This window comes from Chrysemys picta, chromosome 4 (assembly GCF_011386835.1).
Source record: "Chrysemys picta bellii isolate R12L10 chromosome 4, ASM1138683v2, whole genome shotgun sequence".
Classification (NCBI taxonomy): domain Eukaryota; kingdom Metazoa; phylum Chordata; order Testudines; family Emydidae; genus Chrysemys; species Chrysemys picta.
This window is the reverse complement of record NC_088794.1, coordinates 71,321,740-71,346,562: the sequence shown is the minus strand read 5'-3', so window position 1 is coordinate 71,346,562 and position 24,823 is coordinate 71,321,740. Positions and strand designations below refer to the sequence as shown.

At 42.4% G+C, this 24,823-nt stretch overlaps 1 protein-coding gene across 18 annotated transcripts in view; it reads left to right on the top strand.

Annotated features, from left to right (window-relative positions):
• NAV2 (neuron navigator 2) overlaps positions 1-24,823 on the top strand; it is a 664,394-nt gene that overhangs the window by 395,339 nt on the left and 244,232 nt on the right. The window contains exon 1 of one of the 18 annotated variants that reach the window (XM_065592588.1): positions 15,201-15,275. The exons of 16 other annotated variants lie outside the window; for them this stretch is intronic. In XM_065592588.1, coding sequence (XP_065448660.1) covers positions 15,216-15,275 — 60 coding nt within the window. In that variant the 5' untranslated portion in view covers positions 15,201-15,215. Of the gene's footprint in view, positions 1-15,200; positions 15,276-24,823 lie in introns of those variants that run through there. One more of the 18 variants, XM_065592593.1, reaches the window with a different exon arrangement.

Below are 24,823 nucleotides of genomic sequence, written 5' to 3'. Positions count from 1 at the left end.
GTATTGTGTTCTAATATGATAGTGCCCCAACTATGTTATAACAGGATTTGATTGTGCCTTGCATCATGTAAAATGATTAACTCACTTTCTACACAAGCAAATTGTTCAAGGCACTCTCTGGTAATAAAATCAAGACATGACATATTTGGCTGAGCATAAGTGCCCTTAGCTTACTCCATCACATTTAGACATTGCATTTGCTTGCACTTAAGATCCTTAGTATGATAGAATTTTCCACTAGATGATGAGCTCAGCTGTATACTTCCCCAAACAGGTATGGACACTGTAATGGAGTGTAACTAAAATGGTACTACCTGGCACATGTGTAAGAGTTTGAAATAAAGTGTTACTTCGGAGACACCATGAAATAGCCGTGCCATACACAACCACTCTATTTATGTATTAATTTCATTTAGAACATGAGCGTCATTTAAGGTTCCTTTAGCCAAACCCAAGAAAATTACTAATGCATTATATTTGAAGATTTTGGGGCAACAATACTTTGGTTGTTCTCAGCCATAGTGCTGTAGTAAAAGGAACGGTTCCTTTTATGAACATTAATAGGCATAGGGAGCAGGATTTCCCTACAAAAAGCATAGTGTGGTACTTGTACAAACTCTTCCCCCCCGCCTCCCCCGGAACTTAAAAGCATTTGTGACAACCTCTTCAGAACTATGATTGTTCCCATGTACTGCCAAGGTTATTTTTTTAGGCACGCATGTGCTTATGCTCACTTTTGACACAATAGGAGCCCTCCAGGTGATATTGTTTTGCATGGCACAGTTTGTCACAGTTAGAAGCTGGAGTTCTATTATGTGCATTGTAATTCAGGGTCAGAAAGAAAATCATGTCGAGACAGTTCCCCATTTCTTCTCGGGGATAGGAAAGTTTCCGCAGGTGAGGAGGAGGTCACTCTTTCATCTTCACAGGGCCGGTGCAAGGATATTTTGCGCCCTAGGCGAAACTTCCACCTTGTGCCCCCCCCTCCCCCGAGCATCGCTTATTATAAACTTTAAAAAATGAATACTGCATAATGTGGCATTGTTCATTAGAATTAATACACATTTGGCTTGAACATTTATTAATTTCATTATTTAGTCTACATATTTAATGAAAATAAATGAATAACCTGACAGGGTGTGGGGCTGGCTGGCTTCGGGCACGGGGGTGCAACAGGGGCTGGCTGGAGATGGGGGTGTGGGTCTGCTGCGGGCAGAGCAGGGGGGTTGGGGCTGGCTGCGGGCAGAGCACAGGGTGCAGCTGGGGCTGGCTGGAGACGGGGTGCGGGGCTGGCTGCAGGCAGGGCAGGGGTGCAGCAGGGGCTGTCTGGAGATGGGGGATGTAGGGCTGGCTGTGGGCAGGGCGGCGGTGTGGGGCTGGCTGCGGGGAGGGCGGGGGGTGCAGCAGGGGCTGGCTGGAGAAAGGAAGTGCGGGGCTGGCTGTGTGTAGGGCAGGGGGTGCAGCAGGGGCTGGCTAGAGACAGGAAGTGCGGGGCTGGCTGCGGGTAGGGCAGGGGGTGCAGCAGGGGCTGGCTAGAGACAGGAAGTGCGGGGCTGGCTGCGGGTAGGGCAGGGGGTGCAGCAGGGCTGGCTGGAGACGGGGTGCGGGGCTGGCTGCAGGCAGGGCAGGGGGTGCGGGGCTTTCTGTGGGCTGGGGGGTGCAGCAGGGGCTGGCTGCGGGCAGGGTGGCGGGTACCAGGGCCGTCCCTAAATATTCTGGGGCCCTACGCAGGCCCCCCCCCGGTGGGGGTGTGTGGTGCCCCAGGCCTCCAGGGGGGGGCGGGGCTGGATTGGAGTTCAGGGGGGAACCACTCCCCAGCCCTCACTGGTGGCACGGCTGGGGCCGGGTCTCTGTACTTCCTGCCGCCGATGAGTGCAGGTCTGGCCCTGCTGCAGAGCTCAGTGGAGTGGGGGTGGGGCCAGGCGGGGCTGAGCAGGGGTGGGGGCCCTGGAGAAGAGCCAGAGCAGCAGAGAGCAGTGCAGCGCCCCCGGTGGCTGGAGGAGGAATTACATCACTTCCCAGCCGGCTGGAGCTGATCAAAGCCGCAGCGCCCCCTCGCACAGCGGCAGGAAGAGGGTTACATGTTTAGCCGGCACCGGGTGAGCATCCCAGACATTTTGGGCCCCGCTTTTTGGCGCCCTCAAATCTTGGTGCCCTAGGCGGCTGTCTAGTTTGCCTAGTGGTTGCACCAGCCCTGCATCTTCATTTATGACTAATAACGTTACAGTTACACTTCAGTAGCTTCCAGAGTTGCTGTATTTAATTGCAAAAGCAGGTCCTTTTCTAAATCGTTTCAACACATGTAGGGCAGAAACTATACAAGCCACTTTTGCTGCTTTGGGTTTCAAGCAGAGATGATATTGAGGCAGAGCTCTTAAGACTTTGGGTTGTGGCAGCATTTCCATTATTAAGCCTGTTTTTTTTCATGGTCATAAAAGTTTGCCATGGGCTAAAATCTGGCACACAAGTGTCTTTGTGTTGTAATTTATAAAATAAAACCCTCAGCAGTCTTTTTTGAAATGTTGTCATATAAAAGAAAATCAATAAAAGTAGGTTGAGTTCAGATGCTTCCATCCTACCCTACCCAACTCCTTACTTTAAAAACTAAAATTTGGAAGTGATTCGCATTGTGCTCTAGTTACTTCCAGTCTCTCTTTGAAAAGAACCATTCAGTTTCTTACCTGATACTGTGGCTACAGTTGATGATCTGAAACTAATTTCCATTAGTATTTATTTTTTCCACAGCTCACGCTCTACATACAAATTTATCCTGCGGAGCAGAACAGCTAACAATTGGAACAGCTCTCATGCAGTTCATTGAGAGAAGTTTTTTCTTCGTCTTGATTTTCATTGGCCAAGGTGTTACAGCAACGCTAATGGGGTATATGCTCTCCTTAATGCATGCATGTAACTCCCATTAATATGAAATGGCCAAGACGCTCTTCGTAATTTCTAAAAGTGTCAGGGTAAATTGGGTGGGCCTGAGTCTGAAGTCATCCTCTGTTTAAAGACACCTTGCAATTATTAATCACATGATGAAGGACTGACTCTGAGTTTAAATCTGAAGTTCCTATTTTATATTTAATACAGATGAAAGTTGCTGGATTGAGAACACTAATTGCTATTATTATTATTTATTTGTATTACTATCAGGCCTTGAAGCCCCAGTCATGGACCAAGAACACATTGTGCTAGGCATTGTAGGTCCTTGTATTGTGCCCACTGAGGTATCTGAGTGCTGGAAACTGAAGTCCTCAGTTTAAGTAAATAACAGGTACAGCATAGGCAGAATGGGATCGGGTACTTTCAGATAGTCATCATGGAAGCATAGCCTGTTTAGGAAAGCTGGGAAGAAGATTGATGCAATACTTTTTGGACCACATACCAGGTGTTTTGATTTGTTTTCCCTCTCTGCTCCAGCACCCTCCCCAATCCCTCTCTGTTTGGCCAGCTTTCCGAACCCCTTTTATTCCCAAAGAATCTCATTGGTATGCTGGAGAAATGACTACTGAAGAAAAGAGGAATAGTACAGGTCCCATGTCCAATTAGCTGTTTGGCTTCTCTACTGAGATAACTAACAGTGGTGTCAGTTGTGGTGGTGATTGTCATGGTGATGAATGTGAATTGGACCCATCACTAGGATGGAAGCAAGGCCCCCAACTCATTCCGTATAGGCTGCTGACTAGAAGGTATAGTTAGTCAAGGTTTTTGGACTTAGCTGACCTGAGCTAGACTTGAACTGACCATCAGAAGGCAACAGTTTAGTCTGATTACTGATTCCCTGAACCTCCCCTGTGGTTCCCCACAGCACATATGCCTGCTTATACACATTCAAATATATTTGTTGTGTTTAATGGAGTGTAGGAACTCACGCTTTTTCACATTATTGAAAATATTATGCTTGTGTATATATACAGGTATCCTACTACAATACTATTCCTCTTCTTCGGAATCCAACAACTACAGCTCCTAGAATAACCTGCAGGAAGCACATTGCCTTGGCAGGGGAAATTGTTTGTTGAATTAAGAATGGAGCATCAATCAATTTTCAGGGTATTAAGAGACTGCAAAGATTAAACCTTTATTGGAACAAATCCCTGAGAGGTCATCCAGCTACTGGTGTTCAGTGCTCAAACACAGCCCTGCAAAACTGTGTGTTCTACAATAGAATTTCCCAAGCATTTACAGAAATGAGAGGTCCTCTTCTGTTACCATTTCCCTCTGATTGAATCTTTTCGATACAATTCCACTAAGGTTCCCAGTATCACTCTTAGCTCCCAGTTGAAAAACCGACCCCTAAACCAGCCATTTCCCCCACCCCTATTCCTTTTCCTTCAAAATCTCTAGCAATTTAGAGCCTTGATAATATTACTAGAGTGTCTATAGTAACTTTTCCTTGTTGGCCTTTTCCCAAAGCTTTTAAATTGAGCAGGTAAGATTACACGGGACAAACCATTGGAGAGAATAATGTGATACGGTACAGTCCTACATTGGTAGGGAAATAGACTAGATGATCTGATAGCTCTTTTTCATCTCTAAGTTCTGCAATTTTGTAGCTAATTTTTGAACAAAAATTAGAGCAAAATCATGACGACCGGGCCAAATTCTTATATCCAATTGAAACCAATGGAGTTGCATGGTACAAGCAGGGAATAATTTGATCCTGTATATGACTGCTCTCAGTATATTCTTTTAAATTGTAAGTGGAACTTTGTATTTCCTTTTCAGGGGATTTCTTAGAAATATCCCCTTTGGTCTGCCTTTCTCTCTCTCCTCCAATCCCTGCTCCAGGCTCAAACAATAGCTGATGTCCTTTAGCATTGCGTCAACATGCACAAATCAGTCCTTCCTCTTTGCCATTTTGAGTGATTACTGGTAAATTGCCCTGATTGTTTCTGCAAGTAAGACAGGGCTCCCATTTCCGTGTTTCCCCATGTACACATTCATTTTCATGTCCACATGTGCTTTCACCTACATCATGTGTGCATAATTAAGCACATGATTGAATGGAATATTACCATTTGGTATCTAAACGAGGGTCCCTGTGGAGAATTGTGTAGTGCTTGCATAAGTCCTATATGGAGAAAAACAAACTCTAAGACAGAATTGTTGCAAATGCATGCTATCCTGATTTACTAACGTTGGGACCTCCTCATTAAAGAGCCTCGTGATCTGGAGTTAAAGGGACTCATTTTCTGTAGATTACGTGTGCTAGTTTTCTGTGGAATAAAATACACTGTTAGCTGAAGAAGAGTAAAAAAAATAGATTTTAGATGCAGTATTCTGTGTCTTAAAAGTAATCTATCCAATAGCAGAAATCATACAGAACTAAGATATTAAGTCGGGTCTTAACTAACCATATTGTTTTAAAATTTGCATAGTGTGTTTTTTTTATGGGACTTGTAAAATTCTATGCGCTGAGAAAAAAATACAACTGATTTTCCTCATGACCTTTGTTCCAGACCATGCCATATATATTTATGAATGAAATCGTAATAGCAAGCCAATTGTGAATGCAAAAATGGTCTTGCTCACTTAGGGTCAATTTCATTCAAGTCCAAAAGGCTTGCAGAAGGCCCTTATAGTGCCATCAGTGGCAGCTCTCAAGGGCCCAGTGTGCCATTCTTGGGCCCCCAGCACTTCTGGGGATTTTAGCTGTACTTATTCTCTTTATCAGCATATTGATATTGTTTCTGCAAATCTATGACTTGCAGAAAATTTTATTTGGATGGATTTTTTTTTCTTTTTTTAGGCCAATAGATGGTCTGTGTCAGATTTTTGAGCTAAACCCCAATATCATCAATTTTAATCACCAGATCAATGAAAGCGTAGTCTAGTGTCACTCTAGCAACTCTTTCTAATTAAGAACATAAGATTTTCCATACTAGATTAGACCAATGGACCTCTGAGTCTAATATTCTGCCTCCAGCGGTGCCCAAAGTCTGATGCTTCTGAGGAAAGTAAAACCCCTCTTCAATAAGGCACTATACAGATTACAGAGTGGAGGGCAGAATTTTTCCTTATACCCAGTAGAGACTCATTCTTCATGCTGAAGACTGAGAGTTGATAACCTAGATTTTAGCTTTTGTATCTACAAATATAAATTAAGAATATAAATTATCCATCTCTTTACAAAATCCAGCCCCTGGTTAATTATGGAGGCTAACTGTGCCATGTGTGAAGTGGTATTTCCTTTAATTTGTCCTAAATTTACAAATACATTTAACCTAATTGACTCTCTGTTTTTGCACTATGGACCATGGTGGGAAGGAAAATTGATCTGTTTCACTATGCCCTTCATAATTTCAAAGTCCTTGTAATGATCCAAGTTCTTACATTTTCTATGTCCCACTGTATTTCTAATCATCTTCACTGTCCTCTGTGTACATTTTCTACTGATCTCATGCCAAGTGTGCAGTGTTAACACTTACTGATTGTATCCTAACCACATAATATATTTAGCAAGTACACCATTATCCAGACAACATATTCAAAAACTCTAAGTGAAAGGAAGCAAAACTGTGCTAAAAGCAGTGTCACAATAGACAATTTAATTTAGAAAGTTATCAGTCAATAGAAGATTCAGTTAGATTTACAACAGATGGCCAACCACAAGCTGATTAGATTAGGTTTATTATGTTTGTGGAAATTAATTTGTCACTTTATTTTTTGTTTTTTTTTAACCTATATGATTTTGTTAACTGTCTAACAGAAGTGATTTATGGCGACAACCTTGTTCTTTAATGTAAAAAGTGGCAAGTCCCAGGGAACATTAGATATGCAGAAAGTATCTAGCTGCGGCCTAATTTCTAGTGCATACCATGATGTAGTAAATGGCATTATAGAGTAGAAATGCTGCCACCTATTGATACATAGCTGATAGCATTTTCAATCTTTAGGACTTCATATAAGAAAGATCTCATTAACAAAACATTTAAGATCCGATTTATAGATTCTAAGGCCAGAAGGGACCATTATGATCATCTAGTCTGACCTCCTGTATAACACAGGCCATAGAATTTCCTCCCAAAAATTCCTAGTATATATGTTTTAGAAAAACATCCAAGCCAACTTCACCTCTTGGGTAATGCATGAGCTATGCTCTGTCCTCAAAATCAAGGCCCTGAGACCATCAGTGTACCATCCGCAAACAGACGGCCATGTGGAAAGATTTAACAAGCCATTGAAAGAGATGTGGTTTGTTGGGACTGAGCCTGGGCATTGGCACCAACTCCTGCTGCTGTTTCCATGTGAGAGGTACTCTAAGGGCTGGTCTACACTGGGGGATGGATCTGAGATACGCAACTTCAGCTACGTGAATAGCGTATCTTAAGATCGATTTACCTGGGGTCCACACAGCGCGGGATCGACGGCCGCGGCTCCCCCGTCGACTCCGCTACCGCCGCTCGCTCCGGTGTGGTTCCGGAATCGACGGGGAGCGTGTTCGGGGATTTATATATCACGTCTTAACGAGACGCGATATATCGATCCCCGATAAATCGATCGCTACCTGCCGATACGGCGGGTAGTCTGGACTACCCCAAGCCTCCCCAAGGTTCCCACCCTTTGAACTGCTCTACAGATGCCAGCCCAGGGGAAACTTGGATGTGTTGAAGGTTGGGAGGAGTAAGATGCAAACATGCTCGAGGGTATGACCCAATACATCATCTGCCTACAGGGTGCTTTTACTAATGATAGTTCTATCACAAAATTTGACATTTACCCAATGCCGAGGGCGGATGAGCTGTTAGAGTGATTGGGCCTGGTGTGACATCTCAGCACATTTGACCTTACTAAAGGCTATTGGCAGATTTCCCCCCGCCCCCGTCTCCATCCTCCAGGAGAAGACCACATTTTCGACCCCCTTTGACCATTTCCATTTTAAAACCATGCCTTTCGGCCTGCAAGGGATGACAGCAGCATTCTAATGCCTTATTAATTGAATTGTGTGATCCCACTAGCAATATGCTGTGGCTCACCTTGACATTGCAGTCTATCGCCATATGTGGGAAGACCACTTATATTGCTTAAGAGTGGTATTGAGATCCCTACAGGAGGCTGGCCTCACAGCTAACCCTGACAAGTGTAAGTTGGGTATGACTGAAATGACTTATTTAGGGTATCAGGTAGGAGCAGGCCTTGTGAAACCGATGCTTTTACTAATGATAGTTCCTAATCAAAATCCTTGATCCTGCCCCACACCTCAGATGAGAAGACAGATATGATGCTCTTAGGTTTGGCAGACTGTTATCTCTGGTTCATCCCCAACTTCACATTGATCTAAGCTCCTCAGACTGATCTACTAAAAGGCAGACACCAAAAACGTCTCATGGGACAACCAGTGCAATGAAGCTTTTAATACCCTAAAGGTGCAGCTGGGCCAGGTGCCTGTCTTAACCCACCTGGACTTCTCTCAGTTAATTCTCTATATGGGCGCTTCTGACATAGGCCTGAGAATGGTGCTCTTCCAGGACTTTGAGGTCAAAGAGCACCTAATCCTATATTTTAGCAGAAAGTTGTTTCCCAGGGAGAGGACGCATTCTATTATTGAGAAGGAAGCTCTGGCTATCCAGTGGGTTGTGGACTCCCTCATGTATAACCTGCTGGATACAGTAGAACCTCAGAGTTATGAACTGACCAGTCAACCACACACCTCATTTGGAACCAGAAGTACACAATCAGGTAGCAGCAGAGACACCCCCCCCCCCCCAAAAGGAAATATAGTACAGTACTGTGTTAAACGTCAACTACTAAAAAATAAAGGGAAAGCAGCCTTTTTTCTGCATAGTAAAGTTTCAAAGCTGTATTAAGTCAATGTTCAGTTGTAAACGTTTGAAAGAACTGTAGCGTTTTATTCAGAGTTGCGAACATTTCAGAGTTATGAACAATCTCCATTCCCAAGGTGTTTGTAACTCTGAGGTTCTACTGTAGTCCCTTTTTCCTAGTCACAGACCATGACCCTTGCAGTGGCCACATTCTGTGAAGACTCAAAACCAGGAGATTATGTGCTGGTTAGTCTCAAAGGTGCCACAGGACCCTCTGTTGCTTTGTGCTGGTATATAACACTCCAGCTCTATAGTTTCCAGGAGCAAAGCTGAGCAGGGAAAGAGCAAATGCAAATCCTCCCTCTCCCCCCAGACATTGGGATTGGGGAAATGCTTGAGCAAGAAATCTTTCTGGTTTTGAGAGGTGGGGGTGTGTGTGTGATGGGATATGCCTGTCTCCCACTGATTGGCAATCAGGCATTCCTGCACTCAGGCAGTGCCAGTTAGACACAGCTGCAGAACATTCGCTACCTGGAGAAGGGGAGTTTAAAAAGGTGAAACTCAGTGGTGGGATGTGAGGTGCAGGGAGAGTTTGCCCAGGAGGAGCCCAGCCTGAGACAGAGGGTCCTGTGGCACCTTTAAGACTAACAGAAGTATTGGGAGCATAAGCTTTCGTGGGTAAGAACCCTGTTGTTTTGTTTGGGGACAGACTGACACTACAAACCTGATGTGAGTCAGGGGCCCTGGAGAGCTGCTCCCAGCTAGTGACCTGTGATGAGACCTGCAGAGCACTTCCGGGGCAAGAAACTCAGAGACTATGGCCAAGCCCAGATTGAGGGTTAGCTGACTATAGCCCCCACTTGCTTTTTATCCATGACAGTTCCCTTTTGGTTGCATCCTGCCTGATCCCTTCTCAAGCTGTGGAGACCTTTCTGCTCATCTGTATGGTCACCGGCGACGGCCTCCCGTACAAAGGCTGAGCCAAAATGCAGTGTACAGAGTGAGGGAGATGAGGCAGTGTTCATTGTCTGTTGGCTTAAGAATCAGACATCCTGTTGATAGGGAATTGAAGAACACTCTCTGGCTGGTTGTTTGGAATTGTGAATGCAAACATAGGTCTACCATTGTCACTCCTCTGGTTTAAAGAGCATCATTTCTGGACTCGGAAGGGACTCCTAGCCTGTCATTCTTGGCAGAAGAGGTATGTGGATTGGGTCTCCAAAATGGTGGGTGTAAAAGCCGGGAATGTATTGGAGAGGGGATTCATAGAGATTCCTCCTCCTCCTCAAGGAAATTACCAGAAATAGTCAACGTGCAGTATTTTCCTTTCCCCCCCTGCACTATTCCTCATGGTAGTGATTATGAAAGGCTTGTGTACTGGTTCTGTCATTACATTTTGGATGAGCTTAGTTACGCTGCCCTCGTTCTATGCACCACTGGGAGGTGAAGTGGAATGAGATAATTTACCTCTGAGACATGGACACATTAATCGGCATTTTGAGTTAGTTTTTCCTTTGTTCCTTTATGTTCTTGTAAAATTCTTGGAACAATCCTTTAAGAATTTAAACCAGCAGTGCAAGGGAAGGGGATAGGAAGAATGGCTTTGTGCTTAAGGCCCAGCACTGCAATTCAGAAAATCTAGGTTTGGTTCCCAGCCCTGCCTTAGACTTCCCATGTGACCTTGTGCTCAAGTAATTTAATCTGTGCCTCAGTTTCCCATGTGTAAAATGGGAATAATACTTATCTCACAGGGGCACTGGGAGAATGGATGCTATGGTAATGGGGAGCATATCTCCTAGTTTTACAAGCAGAACATAGGTATTATTATTTATATCACTAGCTCTTCATCAGTAGATCTCAAAAGAGATAAGTATCATTATCACCATTTTACAGATTGGGAAACTGAGGCACCAAGAGGTGAAGTGACTTGGCTAAGGTCACCCAACAGGCTAGCGGCAGAGCTGAAATAGAACCTAGGTCTCCTGAGTCCAATGGGCAACTTTACCTATTAAAAATCTAAATTCGTCTTTATGGTTTAAGGAGAGAATGAAGCACTATCACTTGGGAAGGATCTCACTCATCTCCTATTTGTCTTTATGGTTCGGTGTCCCCCCCCAATGACAGTAACATTGAAATCATGTGGATCTGTAAGCATGAGGTGCCATAGGTGGGAAAGATCAATTAAATGATTGTGCCCGCTGCCTGTAACATTCGCTGGTGCTTTCCTTACTGAGTTTCTGAAGCAGGAAGCAGAAGGCCATCAGATTTAGAAATGGTCAGGAGATTTAAGTGCTGACAGTGACCAGACCATGACAAGTTTCATTATGTTTTGACTTCCTGCCAACTCAAGTATTTTGACCCCAGACATTTAAAAAAACACCTGTAGTTGACTTTAACTTGTAAAGCTGATCTTTCCTCTGTCCTCTTTAAAGGGTTATTTTTCAGAAACTCTCACTAAACCCCCTCCACCCTCTCTCTCTCTCTCTCTCTCTCTCTCTCTCTCTCTCTCTCATATCCTGATATGTATCAGTGGAATACTGGAACTATTGCTCATTGCTTAGTCAAGTTGTTCTCCAGTCACCGCAGAGGCATGGCACCTAGCACTATGTGAGTAAGGCAGCTAATTCAGTTCTTTGACAGTTGCAGTACAATAGGTCCTCTTCAAAGTGCAAGAAATCTCTATTCACTTAAAAACCGTTAGCTATGAGTGGGCCGTACTGGAAGGGGGAGTTGCTTTGGAGACACTGTTGCTACAAAGTTATTTTTGTTTCATGAAGCAGTTAAGAGACATTGAGATTTCATATTGGAAAAAGTGTTCTTTTGAAAAATAAACAGTTAAACTGTCAGGCTGCTGTCCTTAGGCTTGGCAAGGGAAGCAGAGGTGAAACTGTTCCTGGTTCTCTCCCCCATCAACTGCTGCAGCATTATTTAAAATACAAAATTCAAGCAAAACAGTTTATAAGAGGGCAATTAAAATATATACTCGAGATATGGCCCAATCAGGGCATTAATGGAGAATGAGAGCCAGTCTGAGGATCATAGGACTTCTCTGATCTGCATTTCAGCCAGAGCAAAAATTTAGTGCCCAGTTGTTAATTAATTTAACTTAATTAAGTGTTAAATGATTAAATGAATCTGTTGAAAGATGACCTAAATATTGTACCACACATGACAGGTAAAGCTAGCAGGGAGCTATTCCAGCTAAGACTGTAGGGACAGAGACTCTTTTCTGTGGTGTGTACAGTGCCTAGCAGAATTGGACTCTAATCCCCAGATGTGACTTCTGAGTTACTGCAATACAAATATTTAATAATGTGATCTGAAGTCAGTAGCAGAAGGCACAGGCATATGAAAGGACAGATTGCACCTTTAAATTGAAGGCCTTTGATACGGACACTGCAAAACTACCCCACCCCAGTTCAGAGCTCAAAGAGGCCTCTTTCTCAGATGTCTCCAGCTGCAATCTTGCACAAAGGGAAAGTTGACAGACTGAAACATCCTTTCATAGGGTACTGTATGTTTAGGGTGACCAGATGTCCCAATTTTATTGGGACAGTCCAGATTTTGGGGGCTTTTTCTTATATAGGCACCTACTACCTCCCACCCCCGTTTTTTTACACTTGTTATCTGGTCACTCTATGTATGTTCTCCTCTGTGCATCTGACAAGTTCTGCTGACCATGGATTGGGGCATAATATTGCCACCACCCCTCCCCATTAGGGTAGACCTGGATCTCTAAGGGGTACTTATGAGGGAGCAGTTCCTGCTGTATGTACCTGGCACCTGGTGTGAAAGGAGAGCAGAAGAGTCCTCAGGCATCTGCACATGGGCCAAGCCCAGTCTGGCCCTAAATATTTATCTTGCCCTAGAGATGAACTCTCAGATCCAGATCTAGAATGTGAATGCACCAACAGTTTAGGGTGGATAGATCTGGGTTTTTACTTGGCCTATTATAAACCATTTGCAAAGTTTGAATCTGGATCTGCATTCAGACTGTGAATATCCACAAAAGATATCCCTGAGGAGGGAGTCCCCGACCACCACCACCCTCCTCCTCCTCCTCTTGGGAGTGGTGGTTGTGGAACCCTCATCTCTAGGACAGTGCATCTTTTGCCTTCCAATCGGTGGAGTCTCCTTCTGCTCCCTTCCTTCAGATGGGACATCTAGTCCACTCTCCGCATTAGTACCTGTAGAGAGAACATGGAAACGATTGCTCATCTGTATCTCCATTGCTGGTACATGGACGCTCCTCTTTCTCCTTCTGGAGGTCACATGCTGCCAAACTTCTTCACCATCCTTCTGTCCCTGCTGCGCTGTTCTGAATCTTCAGAACATTGTGGCCGTAGAAGCATCTCCTGACGTCTGTCCAGGAAATCTTCATTTTCCCTTATGCAACGCAGAGTCGATACTTGTTTCTCCAGACCTCGAACCTTCTCTTCCAATATGGAGACCAGCTTGCACTTTGTACAGACAAAGTCGCTTCTGTCCTGTGGAAGAAAGACAAACATGGCACAACCTGTGCAGGTTACAACAGCTGATCGCTCACCTTCCATATCACCTTCCTCTTAAGAGCTTCCTCAGCTGTTGCAGTAACTACTAAGAGAAACCTGCAGATGAAAGCCTTAGAGAGCTCTCCCCAGGCAAACTCCCTCTGTTAGCCTCTGCTGTTCGCTGCTCAGCTGGTTCGCTGCTGACTGCCCTTATATACCAGTCAGGTCCACTCAAGGCCCACCTGGAACAAAGCACTCCAATTCACACTTTTCAAACAAACAAGCAAGCAATCAAGCACATGGTCAGACTGACAAACTGTCCCAGCAACAGACACTCAGATACTCACCAACACAGCCCCCCTAATGCAGCACTTAGCGTACCTCCTCTCGGACAGATCCCAGGCAAACTCCCTCTGTTAGCCTCTGCTGTTCGCCGCCAAGGCCAGTTTTGTTTAATATCTTTATTAATGATCTGGAGGATGGTGTGGACTGCACGCTCAGCAAGTTTGCAGATGACACTACACTGGGAGGCGTGGTAGATACGCTGGAGGGTAGGGATCAGATACAGAGGGACCTAAACAAATTAGAGGATTGGGCCAGAAAAATCCTGATGAGGTTCAACAAGGACAAGTGCAGAGTCCTGCACTTAGGATGGAAGAATCCTATGCACTGCTACAGACTAGGGACCGAATGGCTAGGTAGCAGTTCTGCAGAAAAGGACCTAGGGGTCACAGTGGACGAGAAGCTAGATATGAGACAACAGTGTGCTCTTGTGGCCAAGAAGGCTAACGGCATTTTGGGCTGAATAAGTAGGGGCATTGCCAGCAGATCGAGGAACATGATCATTCCCTTTTATTTGACATTGGTGAGGCCTCATCTGGAGTACTGTGTCCAGTTTTGGGCCCCACACTACAAGAAGGATGTGGAAATATTGGAAAGATTCCAGCGGAGAGCAACAAAAATTATTAGGGGTCTGGAGCACATGACTTATGAGGAGAGGCTGAGGGAACTGGGATTGTTTAGTCTCCAGAAGAGAAGAATAAGGGGGGATTTGATAGCCGCTTTCAACTACCTGAAGCGGGGTTCCAAAAAGGATGAAGCTCGGCTGTTCTCAGTGGTGGCAGATGACAGAACAACGAGCAATGGTCTCAAGTTGCAGTGGGGGAGGTCTAGGTTGGATATTAGGAAACACTATTTCACTAGGAGGGTGGTGAAGCACTGGAATGCGTTACCTAGGGAGGTGGTGGAATCTCCTCCTTGGAGGTTTTTAAGGCCCGGCTTGACAAAGCCCTGGCTGGGATGATTTAGTTGGGAATTGGTCCTGCTTTGAGCAGGGGGTTGGACTAGATGACCTCCTGAGGTCCCTTCCAACCCTGATATTCTATGACTCTATGAAAAGGGTGGTGGTGGGGGCGGGGATTTAATCAGGGATTTTGGTGAGGATCTATCATTAGTAAAAGTTTTCTGTAATTATGTAATGGTTATGCAACCCCATATGCCCTTTCGAATAATCTTTTCTTTATGCCTGCTTGGTTGAACTCAAAAGGGAAATTTTTCAGTAACCAAACGTCTTCTCTTTGGTTGCAAATAGCTTATGTTAAGCTGTAGATGTGAGATCGTTAAAGAAGGTGTCCAGTGTAAACACAAATATATATGCACTGTTTGAACTTTAGGATGAGATACATTGAACAGGAAGAGGAGGTGACAAAGAGAAGCAAATTTGCTGGGATTTGGGGAGGAGTGGGAGTGGAAGAGCTGCAGCAGGGGCGGGAATTGCTAACACAGTAGTAAGACATTAACTGTGTAAGAAAATCTGACCACAGTGTGTGCATGACTTCAGCTAAAATTAACCATCCAATCTTCACATGCCAGTGGATGTCATCATTTAACTGTAGACCCCCCTGAGAAGGAAGAACAAGTTGGATTGTGGCATTTCTGCATTCATGTGAAATACACCAATATGAACTTTCGTGTCCCTGCTCGTGGGAGAAGTAAATTTTCCTGTGATCATTATAAAACAGTAAGCAGATCTTGGCTCCTTGTCAATGACAATGGTGCTGTAAAGGGCTTCAGAAATCTTTTCTCCCTCTGTTCTGTTGTTAGAGATTTCCTAAGGTTTTCTGTGATGATATGGTTGTTGGGGTTTTTTAGTAAGAATTTTAAACTTTTTATATAGGCCCTTTATCTATTTGCTAAACATGTATGGTTTTAGGGATTAAAGCCCCATTTATATCTATATGAAAGTTGTGGCATTAGAAAACATTGTGGTATAATGTTATTGATGGCTTGTTCGAGACAGTTGAAAGTTCTTCAGTAAGCTTGTTGCTGTTCTTGTTTTAAGGACAATTACATTTTGTGGACAGAAAGTTCATCAGATCAGTTTCTTCTTTGTGGCCAAGGAAGATCCTAAGATTTCAAGGGAGAAGTTACTTTGATCAATGCAACTATCTAAATCTGTTCCCCTTTTCTTTTGAATGCAGAAGGGAATTCCTGTATGCTTTAATGTTGTCTCACTTCAATTCATGGTTAGTAATGTTGTGTAAGAGTGAGCATAAGGAAAAGGGGCCACCTGCTTGCCTTGGTGTGACATGTGGCTACAGCTTGAAAGGGATTTGTATGTGGAAAATACGAATAAAGCGGAGGTATTGAGAACAGGGTTTTGCAAATACCAATGCAATTGTTAGTGTCATTTCACATAATAGGTGGGCTGCTGTTTCGGACAATGTCACTTTGTAGATGTAACATGTAGGCTACTGTATATAGCCAGTTTCTATCAATAACAGGAATTCAGAAAGCTAGTGATACGGGGTAGAAGTAAAAAATGTCTCTTTCCCCCTGTACCTCTTGATTATATTGTGTATAGTTAAATATTCATCGCTATGGAAGCAGTCACTAATGAATAGGGGAGCCTGTACAAAACAAAGATGAAAGCAGTCCCTCCCCTGAAGTGTTGACAGCCTAATGCTCCAATCCTGGAAAGGCCTGCAAACATGCTAAATTTTACACACATGCTTCACTTGTATGCACTGTGTGTCATCCCACTGAGTTCAAATGCGACTCACATGCATGAGAATGGCTCTCCCAGTTGGGATATAAATAAATAGCTGTGGTGATGTTTGTTTAAATTACCCAGTGTACATCTAACTTTCAAAGAATGCTGCATGTATGTGACACACATGAATACCTAATAGAATGTAGCACCCATTGGAATATTTAACCTAATTTTTAATGATCTGGAACCTGAAACACTTGCACATGTGAGTAAGTTAAATCACATGAGTTAGTGCCACTGAATTCAATAGGTAAAATTACTTCTGTACATGTGAGTATGCAGGATCAGGCCATTAGTCTGCTACAGTGCTAACCCCATTACATGATGTTGTTTGGAAAGTCATGAATTTTTGAATAGTTAAATTTTGTGTTTTATTTGCTATTTCAGCACCTATTACACCAATATTTTCAGTGGATTGTGGAAATACATTTTCCAAAACTCGCATTCACTTCCTTCCATCCCTCCCATATGCAAAAGGGGTGTCTCCTCTCCCACTGAGTTGGACTGGTCATCTACTCTTATTTGAAGGCTCCAGCTATTTTTCTCATGTTAGACTACTGATTCCCTCCCTTTTCATAGTAGTTACTAGCAGGATACTGTAAGGATGGTCTGTCCCTGGAGTGACTGAGATCTTCAGTTCATGAGGTTTCCAACTTCTCCTGAACAATAGCAAGATAGATCTAGCCTTTGGCAAAAGCAGCCACTTGGGGCTCCCTGGATCTGTGCTGACTTAATCACTCACCATCTGCCCCTGTTCCTTGCCTCTGTCAGCAGTGTGAGACCTCACTAATTACACTGGACTTGTACTAAACCCCAGTGATGCCTTATTTTATTTCCACTTAAAACCCTACCTTCCACATGTCTTTCACAAAAAAGGACCAGAGAGGGCTAGTTCTTTAATAGGCAGGAATGTGCATCCCATATTCTGTTAATCCCCTTTGTGGATCTAGCCCTGTGCTACATCGAAACAGCACCAGCGCTTGATAACTTTGGCCCTTGTCTTTAAAATGCTTTGAAACTAGATGACACTTTCTTGGGGTGGTTCTTTTGGCTAAACCTTTGGAGTTAACATGTTTATTCCTAGACTTTTTAATGTTAAAATTCTTTGAACATAAGATTTGATCATTTTACTGTATCGTAGTGAGGTTTGGTGGGAGACTGCTGTTAATGTTATCCGAGTCAGAAATACATAATCTACGGCTATGTGTGCCCGTGTGTATGTAGCATATTCAATGAGCATTTGATGGGATTTTGCTTTACACATAACACACAATAAATACAAATATTCCCATGAGGATCAACTCAACACACTGTGTCTAATTTTAGGAATATTGTGAATCTCAATAGCCCTTTATGGTTTGTTTAGCAGTGAGATAGGCATGGCATTGTAATGCATGTTTTTGTGGGGATGTTTGGTGTGACTAACCCTGTCAGCCAATAATGAAAAACCCGTTGCTCAATTCTAATTATGGTATTTGCTCTTTAAAAAAAAAGAAAGTGTTCAGCTGTTACTGTGGTGTCTCCTTGAGTCATACTCATGAGAGCTTGATTCATAGTAATCTCTCCAAAGGAAACATTCAGAGGCAGCAAATGTCTGATTAGTTAGTAACTGACAAGGACTGGGTGGGAGAAGTTCAAATAGGAAATTGAACATTTATTTTAACTAGAAATTGTTAGTGAAAGTTAAAATGATCTGAGGAAAGCCTTTTCTTCTGCAATAAATAAGTCAGAGAATAAATGTAAATCCCATCGCCCTAATTATTCACACATTTTAAAAATACCTGCAAGCAGTTATGAACCTGTAGCTAGTTAATAAAACTCCATTTTCCTATTCTGGGCTATTGTCTCAATTAAGGGAGACATCTGTTGTAAATGCTATGCTATAGTACCAAGGTCTAGGAGGAGATACATGGGTAGAAATTCTCCCCCCATTTACTATTTCCTGTCTGCCTATCCCCTGATCCATTTGATGAAATGGAATAAATGTCCCAATGACTCTTTGGCAAAGCAACTTTCTGCTCCCTATTTTTGACTGCTTGTGGTGGTGGGAAAGTGTAACCCTCCAGATTGCTTTATTGGAACATTTCCACTGGTAGTGCAAACAGCCCCTGCCCTTTGGCACAAGGGAGAATTCTGATATCGGTGTAGAGTTATAGATGACAGCTTCTCAAAGGGCACTCCAACAAAGTGAAAGTGGGACACTGGCTTTGGCCTATTGTATTCAAATTAAGTGGTTTTAAAGCTAACTAAAAAAGGTCACGTCAAATGTATCTGTCCCAAGTGGAAAATCTAAGCAAAACATTCCAAACCAAACTCATACTGTTGGTTCTTCCATCATTAAAAGAGGTGAGACTGCATCTTCCAGGATATACCCATTTTCTGACCCATTTGCTCCTCTCCATGCCACATGTGTGCAACTGCTCTGGCAATGCATCATTGCTGCCCTCCTGGCTCCCAAGAAAAGTGAAACACATCTCTTTATGGAGTTTAACATTGCGGTTCTAAGTAGCATCCAGAAGGAATCAGCTGAGAGCAATGTGAATCCTTTCCCCAAGAGTTGATTATATTGCTTCCAAAGCACTTGATTCTTGCCAGGCTAGGAATGACATGCTGCAGTTATAGATGGCATCAATGTGATGGCAATATAGAGAAGGCCCATCCTGCTATTTTCAAAATATACCGTTTTTTGAAATTCTCTCTCTCCTAGATCTTTACCAGGATAAGGCCTATAAACAAACATGTATTTTTACTAGTTAGTGGAACTGTCAACCAGTGTGCCAACTCACTGGCCAGTTCACCAAAGAAAGCTCTCAATAGCAGCAGAATTTCAGTCCCGTTCTTCAGGGATGGGTTCATTTATCAAAGCCAAAACAATCCATCACAAAGAAAACAGATAAACCAGGTCCTCTCCCCTGACCGAGGGTAAGGTAAAAACCTGCCTGTAGGTCTCTTTCTCACCAAACTGCTTGCTGGCCATTTTTCTGAGGACCAGGTCACCTTCAGACTATCACCTGATCCCTGGCCTCAACACTGCTTGAAAGGACCAGCCACCTTGTGACAGGATTCAACATGTGGACATGGTGTAAGTGTTTTGAGTAACACCTCAGAAGTGATACCCACATTCTCCAAGGGTAGAAAGAGGTGTCATTTGTATCTACATGTATGAAGTTATCTTCTGACCTCATGAAACAGAACAGCCCAATAGGTCTCCTAGCTAGACATAAAGATTTCTTGTTCTTTGAGGAGTCCTTTTTTATCCGTAGAGATTCTCTGCAGCTTGTTTAAACTAATGCTAGAGCAAGTTCTTATGAATGTGTTTATCTTAGGGTGATAAAACACAAGAGAGAAAATCATGAAATGATGGGGGTAAGTTTGTTATGGTGCTGGGGAACTTGCAGTTTACATAATCTTCCCCATATTGCATAGAAAGCAAAGGAGACGTTCAGTCAAACAGTGACATACAGTCAATTAATTATTACAGGTTTGCCAAAAGGAAGTAAACTAGTGTTTATGGGTATGATAGTCAAAGAGTTTCACAAGAACGGTCATTTTGGAAAGCATTGTGAAGCCTAGAAGTTCCTGGCATATTTTCCACACAATTCATTAAAGAAAAGAAGAAGAAAAACTTCCAATTTTAAAAAGTACAATTACTTATTAATTCTTTGATCCTGTCTCTTGACAGACAATGTCATGTATTTGTTGACTTTAGAAGGTTATTTCTCAAAACCTTGTTCATCTTGTGCATGGTATTTTGGCTATGAACTGCAACAGGTTCAATATTTCCAAAGTCAATGTTTATCTGACACACCCCTAATTCAAAGCCAGTGGACTGAAAGAAAAGAAAAGATGCCATTCACAGTTGTCTTTGCTTTGTTTCCATATAAGTGGAGTCCTAGGATCATAGAAGTAAGAGATTAGTGGGGCGGAGGGAACTACTATGCCTCTGAATCCATCCCCCTGCAAGAGCAGGTTCTGAGATTAAACTGTTGCTGCACCTGACTGATCTCAGGCACAAAGGCATGCCCGGGCTGCAGTGCTTGCTCACTGCTGAATGTTTTTGAATAAAATAAGGAAACTGTCCACAATGTTGTTTATAGTATGCACACTACAAGAACATGCTGATTTATATAAAAAAGCAGTGGGTCATTATCCAGTAACTTACTTTTTGATTTATTGGGGGGACTGAAAGGGAAACTAATTGCCTGATTAGAATTGAATGTACAATTCACAACAAATCACTTATCTGATTAATTTAACCTTTTTTATCATTTTAATTCCTTGCTGAATAGCCCTGGTCAGATTGTGGTTTTCTCAGATGTATTTGGTTTTGAAGTAGTAAGTTAATTAGTTTGCAATTAAAAAAAGCTTCTATATAGTGTTCCTGACTAGATCTCTGCAGATATTTAATATTTGCCTTTTATGCTTTGTTCATTAGTTGTAACTGGATGGATGAGTCATATGGCATTTCTGTTTTCTAATTGAATGAGTGTGCAAGTAGTTCCACTGCAAATATTCACACATCAAATTTGCTTTCTGCAAACATTTATGCCAGAACAACTGAATTAACAAATGTATATGAACAATTAATTCACTTACAAATCTGAGCATATGTTTATGTACATTTTCTTAGCAGTGTATTCCTAGCTCTTTTATTGCTGTTTTTCCCAATTATTTGACTATTTTTGAACGTTTGAAACCATTGTGTGGTTTAAAATATTTTTCATGCATCTCAAAATTAGCAACCATTGTACAGGTTTTCTGCTTGTTTACGGGAAAAGGAAAAGAAGCATTAGGAATCATGTTTGCATAATAGGGTACAAAGACTGGCAACAAGCAGCTTTTAAATGTACTCTGGGAGGTTTACTCAATGAACCTAATGTATGTTAAGAGAGCAAGCAGTGAATGTAGATTGAGGAATTGTTAAAAATGATCCATGACCTTGGTAGTGTTGCATTCACAAGAGTCCTAAAAAGCACAGAACTCTATACTCCTTCCAGTTAAAAAAATAAAATAAAAAAAAAAAAAAATTGCAGGAGGTCTGCATATAATGGAATACCTTTTGTTGTAGCAAATGGGTGGTTCAGTTAGATTTTTTTAAAAAAAGTAGATCTGTATTTTTCACAAGAAGCTTTATTAATTCAGCTGGTTGACTAAACCAATACCCCTCTCATTTAAATGCCCCTTCCAAGCATTCTTGCCCCACTGGCATGCATTATTGATGGTTTGTATTTCTTTGAAATGAAATTTTAAATAAAGGGTAAAGCAGCATTATTTGTAATTCTACCAGCAATCATAAAAATGGATTTCAGTGTACAGAATAGCCGTTGTTTACTTCTTTTGCATAATATGCTTCTCTCCCGGGCATGAAAAAACGAAAGCCCCAAAGTGATGTAAACATGACATGACAGGAGGCCAGTTTTGTGTATCTCATTGTGGGGTGCGATTAAAGATATGAAAATCATAGTGGGGAGAGATGAAAATGGCCTGTTAAACCATTTATTGATATAGGATTGTTACTGTTCGAGTATTATTTAATGCTTTGTCCAGTCTAGTTTTTGCTGAATCTCAAATGACGGTCCAAAAACACCATAGGTTTGATTTTGTACTATTATTTTTCCATTTTTAATAATAAAACAGAACAGAATATTCTGTGTATGCCAGACAGTGGGAATGTTAACAATCAGGTTCCATTGTGTTGCGTATCAGTGTTCTCATACAGTTATGCATGTGAATTCTCTACACTGTGCCTATTTTAATCTCCTGATTATTCACCTATTCAGGTATGCATTCGCATTATGTATCTGCATGAATTGCTTTGTTTAATCTGTTTGCTTTGCTTTGTTTGCTATATAGTTATTCAGCTTTGTTGTGCAGTGTTGTTTTGTAAAGAAGTTTAGGTATCAGAGATTCTTTTGGAGCAGAATAGTAGTGAAGATTTATTGGCATACTAAGTGTGAGAGGGAAAATAAGTTTATAAGAGCAAGTCTTTAAGGATTTTTTTAAAGATATGAGGGTAAGGAATGGATGGGGGGGATTATACAGGAATATTCATACTAAATCAGACTGATAGCCCATCTAGTCCAGCATCATGTCTCTGACAGTGGCAAGCACCAGATATTTATGATAATGGTACAAGAAACTTCAGTGGACAGTTAGGGAATAACCTGCCCATAAGGGATAGGTATCACATTTCCCCTTTTGACCTGAGCAGCTAAACAATATTTGGGGTCTTGCAGATTATATATGTTAGGAAGAGGTATTAATGATGGAGTCAGGTACTTCTTTGATGCAATCCCATGTACACAAAATGTTTTCATGAACACAGTAGGAATCGAACAGGAAGCAGTTTCCTTATTTCAGAGTTCCCAGCTTGCCTTTCCAACCAGCACTGGTGCTAGGTATAGCAGCCTAAGCAATTGCTTAGGGCACAGAGCAGTTCAAGGTGCTCCCCCTTCTCTTTTGATTATAAGAACTTGCCTGTTTTAGTATCGGGGGAGGGGAGGCACCAAAGTATTTCTGCTTAGGGCCCCCAATGGGCTAGCACCGGCTCAGTTTCCAACCAGTACTTTGCCCAAAAGCTTTTCCTCAGGGTCACATTGGCAGTACTTCTCTTCCATCTCCTTGGCTTTCCTGCTGTCTTCTCTTTTTTGTTTCTGGCTGCTTCTTGCTCTGTCTGGCTACTTCTGCTCACAAACATTTCCCCCCCCCCCCCCTCCACCAAACAATACCTAGTAGGGGTATTCAACCCCCTAGTGAAACCAAATTCACCCACATAGCTCAGCTTCTGACTGGCTTGCAAATGATCTGAGTTTTGAGTGATGGGGCTTGTTGTTTCAGCTTTTTTACTCCAAAATGGAGCTTAATTGCTTCTTAAATTTATCCTGAAGGAAGGGGGGGCTATCAGCGAGGTTTCATCCAACTCCATCGTAACAATAACTTCCATCACTTGGTGGTTGGTTTATAACCCAAAGCAAGAGTATTTATATCCATTCTTTTCACACAATGTTTTATCCTTTCTAATCTGCAATGTTTCCCTCTCCTCTCTTGTATATCTTGTCACCTTCTTTTCTCTGGAATACTCTTGCTGAATGAGCTAGTTTAACATACAGTAAATGAATCAAATATGTAGATTACAAGAAAGTAGAAAGGCCGGTTAAGGAAAAGTGCTCTGTTGACTGATGCATATGGTATTGGGTGTGTTTCCCTGGTTTGCCCATCACTGGAAGGGAATGTTGAACATGTGGGATCCTAACTGCATATGATGATGTGATTTTACAGGTGAATGTTTAATGAATTGTCTTCAGAGTTGATAAAGCATCATGTGGTGTTTGACACAACTGTGCATTTATACTAGCCAGTGTCTTGTACCAGCAAGTGGAAACTATGTGAAAACGGTATTAATAGAACCTGCTCCTCCATTTTCTTTCAGTTTTCTGATTTTTCTCACACACTGGCATGGTGAATCAGGCCCACCAAGTTCAATGAAAACATGGGATGCAGTAAGCATAAGCTAATGAGTTGCCTATGTATGTTCCATTCCTGATTTGTGCATAGCGTGAAGTAGCAGGTAAAGATACTATTCTCTCGTCACTCACATTTCAATGCTCACCCACTCCCTCCCAGCAGACATCCAGGGGAGAATAGACCACAGAATTAGAGCTGGTCAGAAAATGCTGATCCATAGAACTCTCAGTGTTCTGTGGGTACTTGGCCATTTTGATGAACTTTGGATAGAAAAATGCTTGGCTTCCTGCCATCTCACCTCCCAGGCTCCCTGCCAGATTTTTTTTTTCTCCCTCCCAGAAATGTGGAATTTCCACCAGGATGGAAATAGCTCTGTCCAGAACACAGATCAAAAAGGGTACATTATTTGTTGCCACCTCTACTAGTCTTTCTTTTAAATACAAATCCCAGAGGTGCTGAGATGAAGATTATATTGTTAATGCAGAAAATACTAACACAGGTACCAGGTGTAAATATCTGGAATTCTAGCTAAAACCTTCCAGTGTTTTGTAAACTAAAAAGAGGTCAGTGCAAACTTGAGGTTTAGGATTTTACTCATAATATAAGGATGCTTTATTTAATACATTTCAAGCCATAGTCTCCTTAGTTTGTAATGCAAATTTCAATTGATTCTTTACAACTAGGTATATTTTTGTGCTGTGCAATTCTTACTTCACAGCAGCAGTAGAATTTAATGGTAGACTCAATCTTAGTTCTTTAAAGTCCTTACACATTTAAAAATGTCTTTTTGTTTGTGAAGGGGTCCTTCATTGTGGCTGGGTCAGGGTATTAGTTCTTTCCCTGTCTCATGCTCCCTTCTGTAAATTGCACGGACTGTGGCCCCCCTCTCTCTGTGACTTGGGATGCTCCCTGTGTGTGACTCGGGCCTCCAGCCAGGCCACTGTACAGTCCCCACCTTCTTGGGTAACAAGGCCCACCAGAAAAGCTGTCTGGACACTGTCTCAGATGGTCTCCTGATCCAAGACTCTAGGTCCTTGTGCCATTTTTCCAGT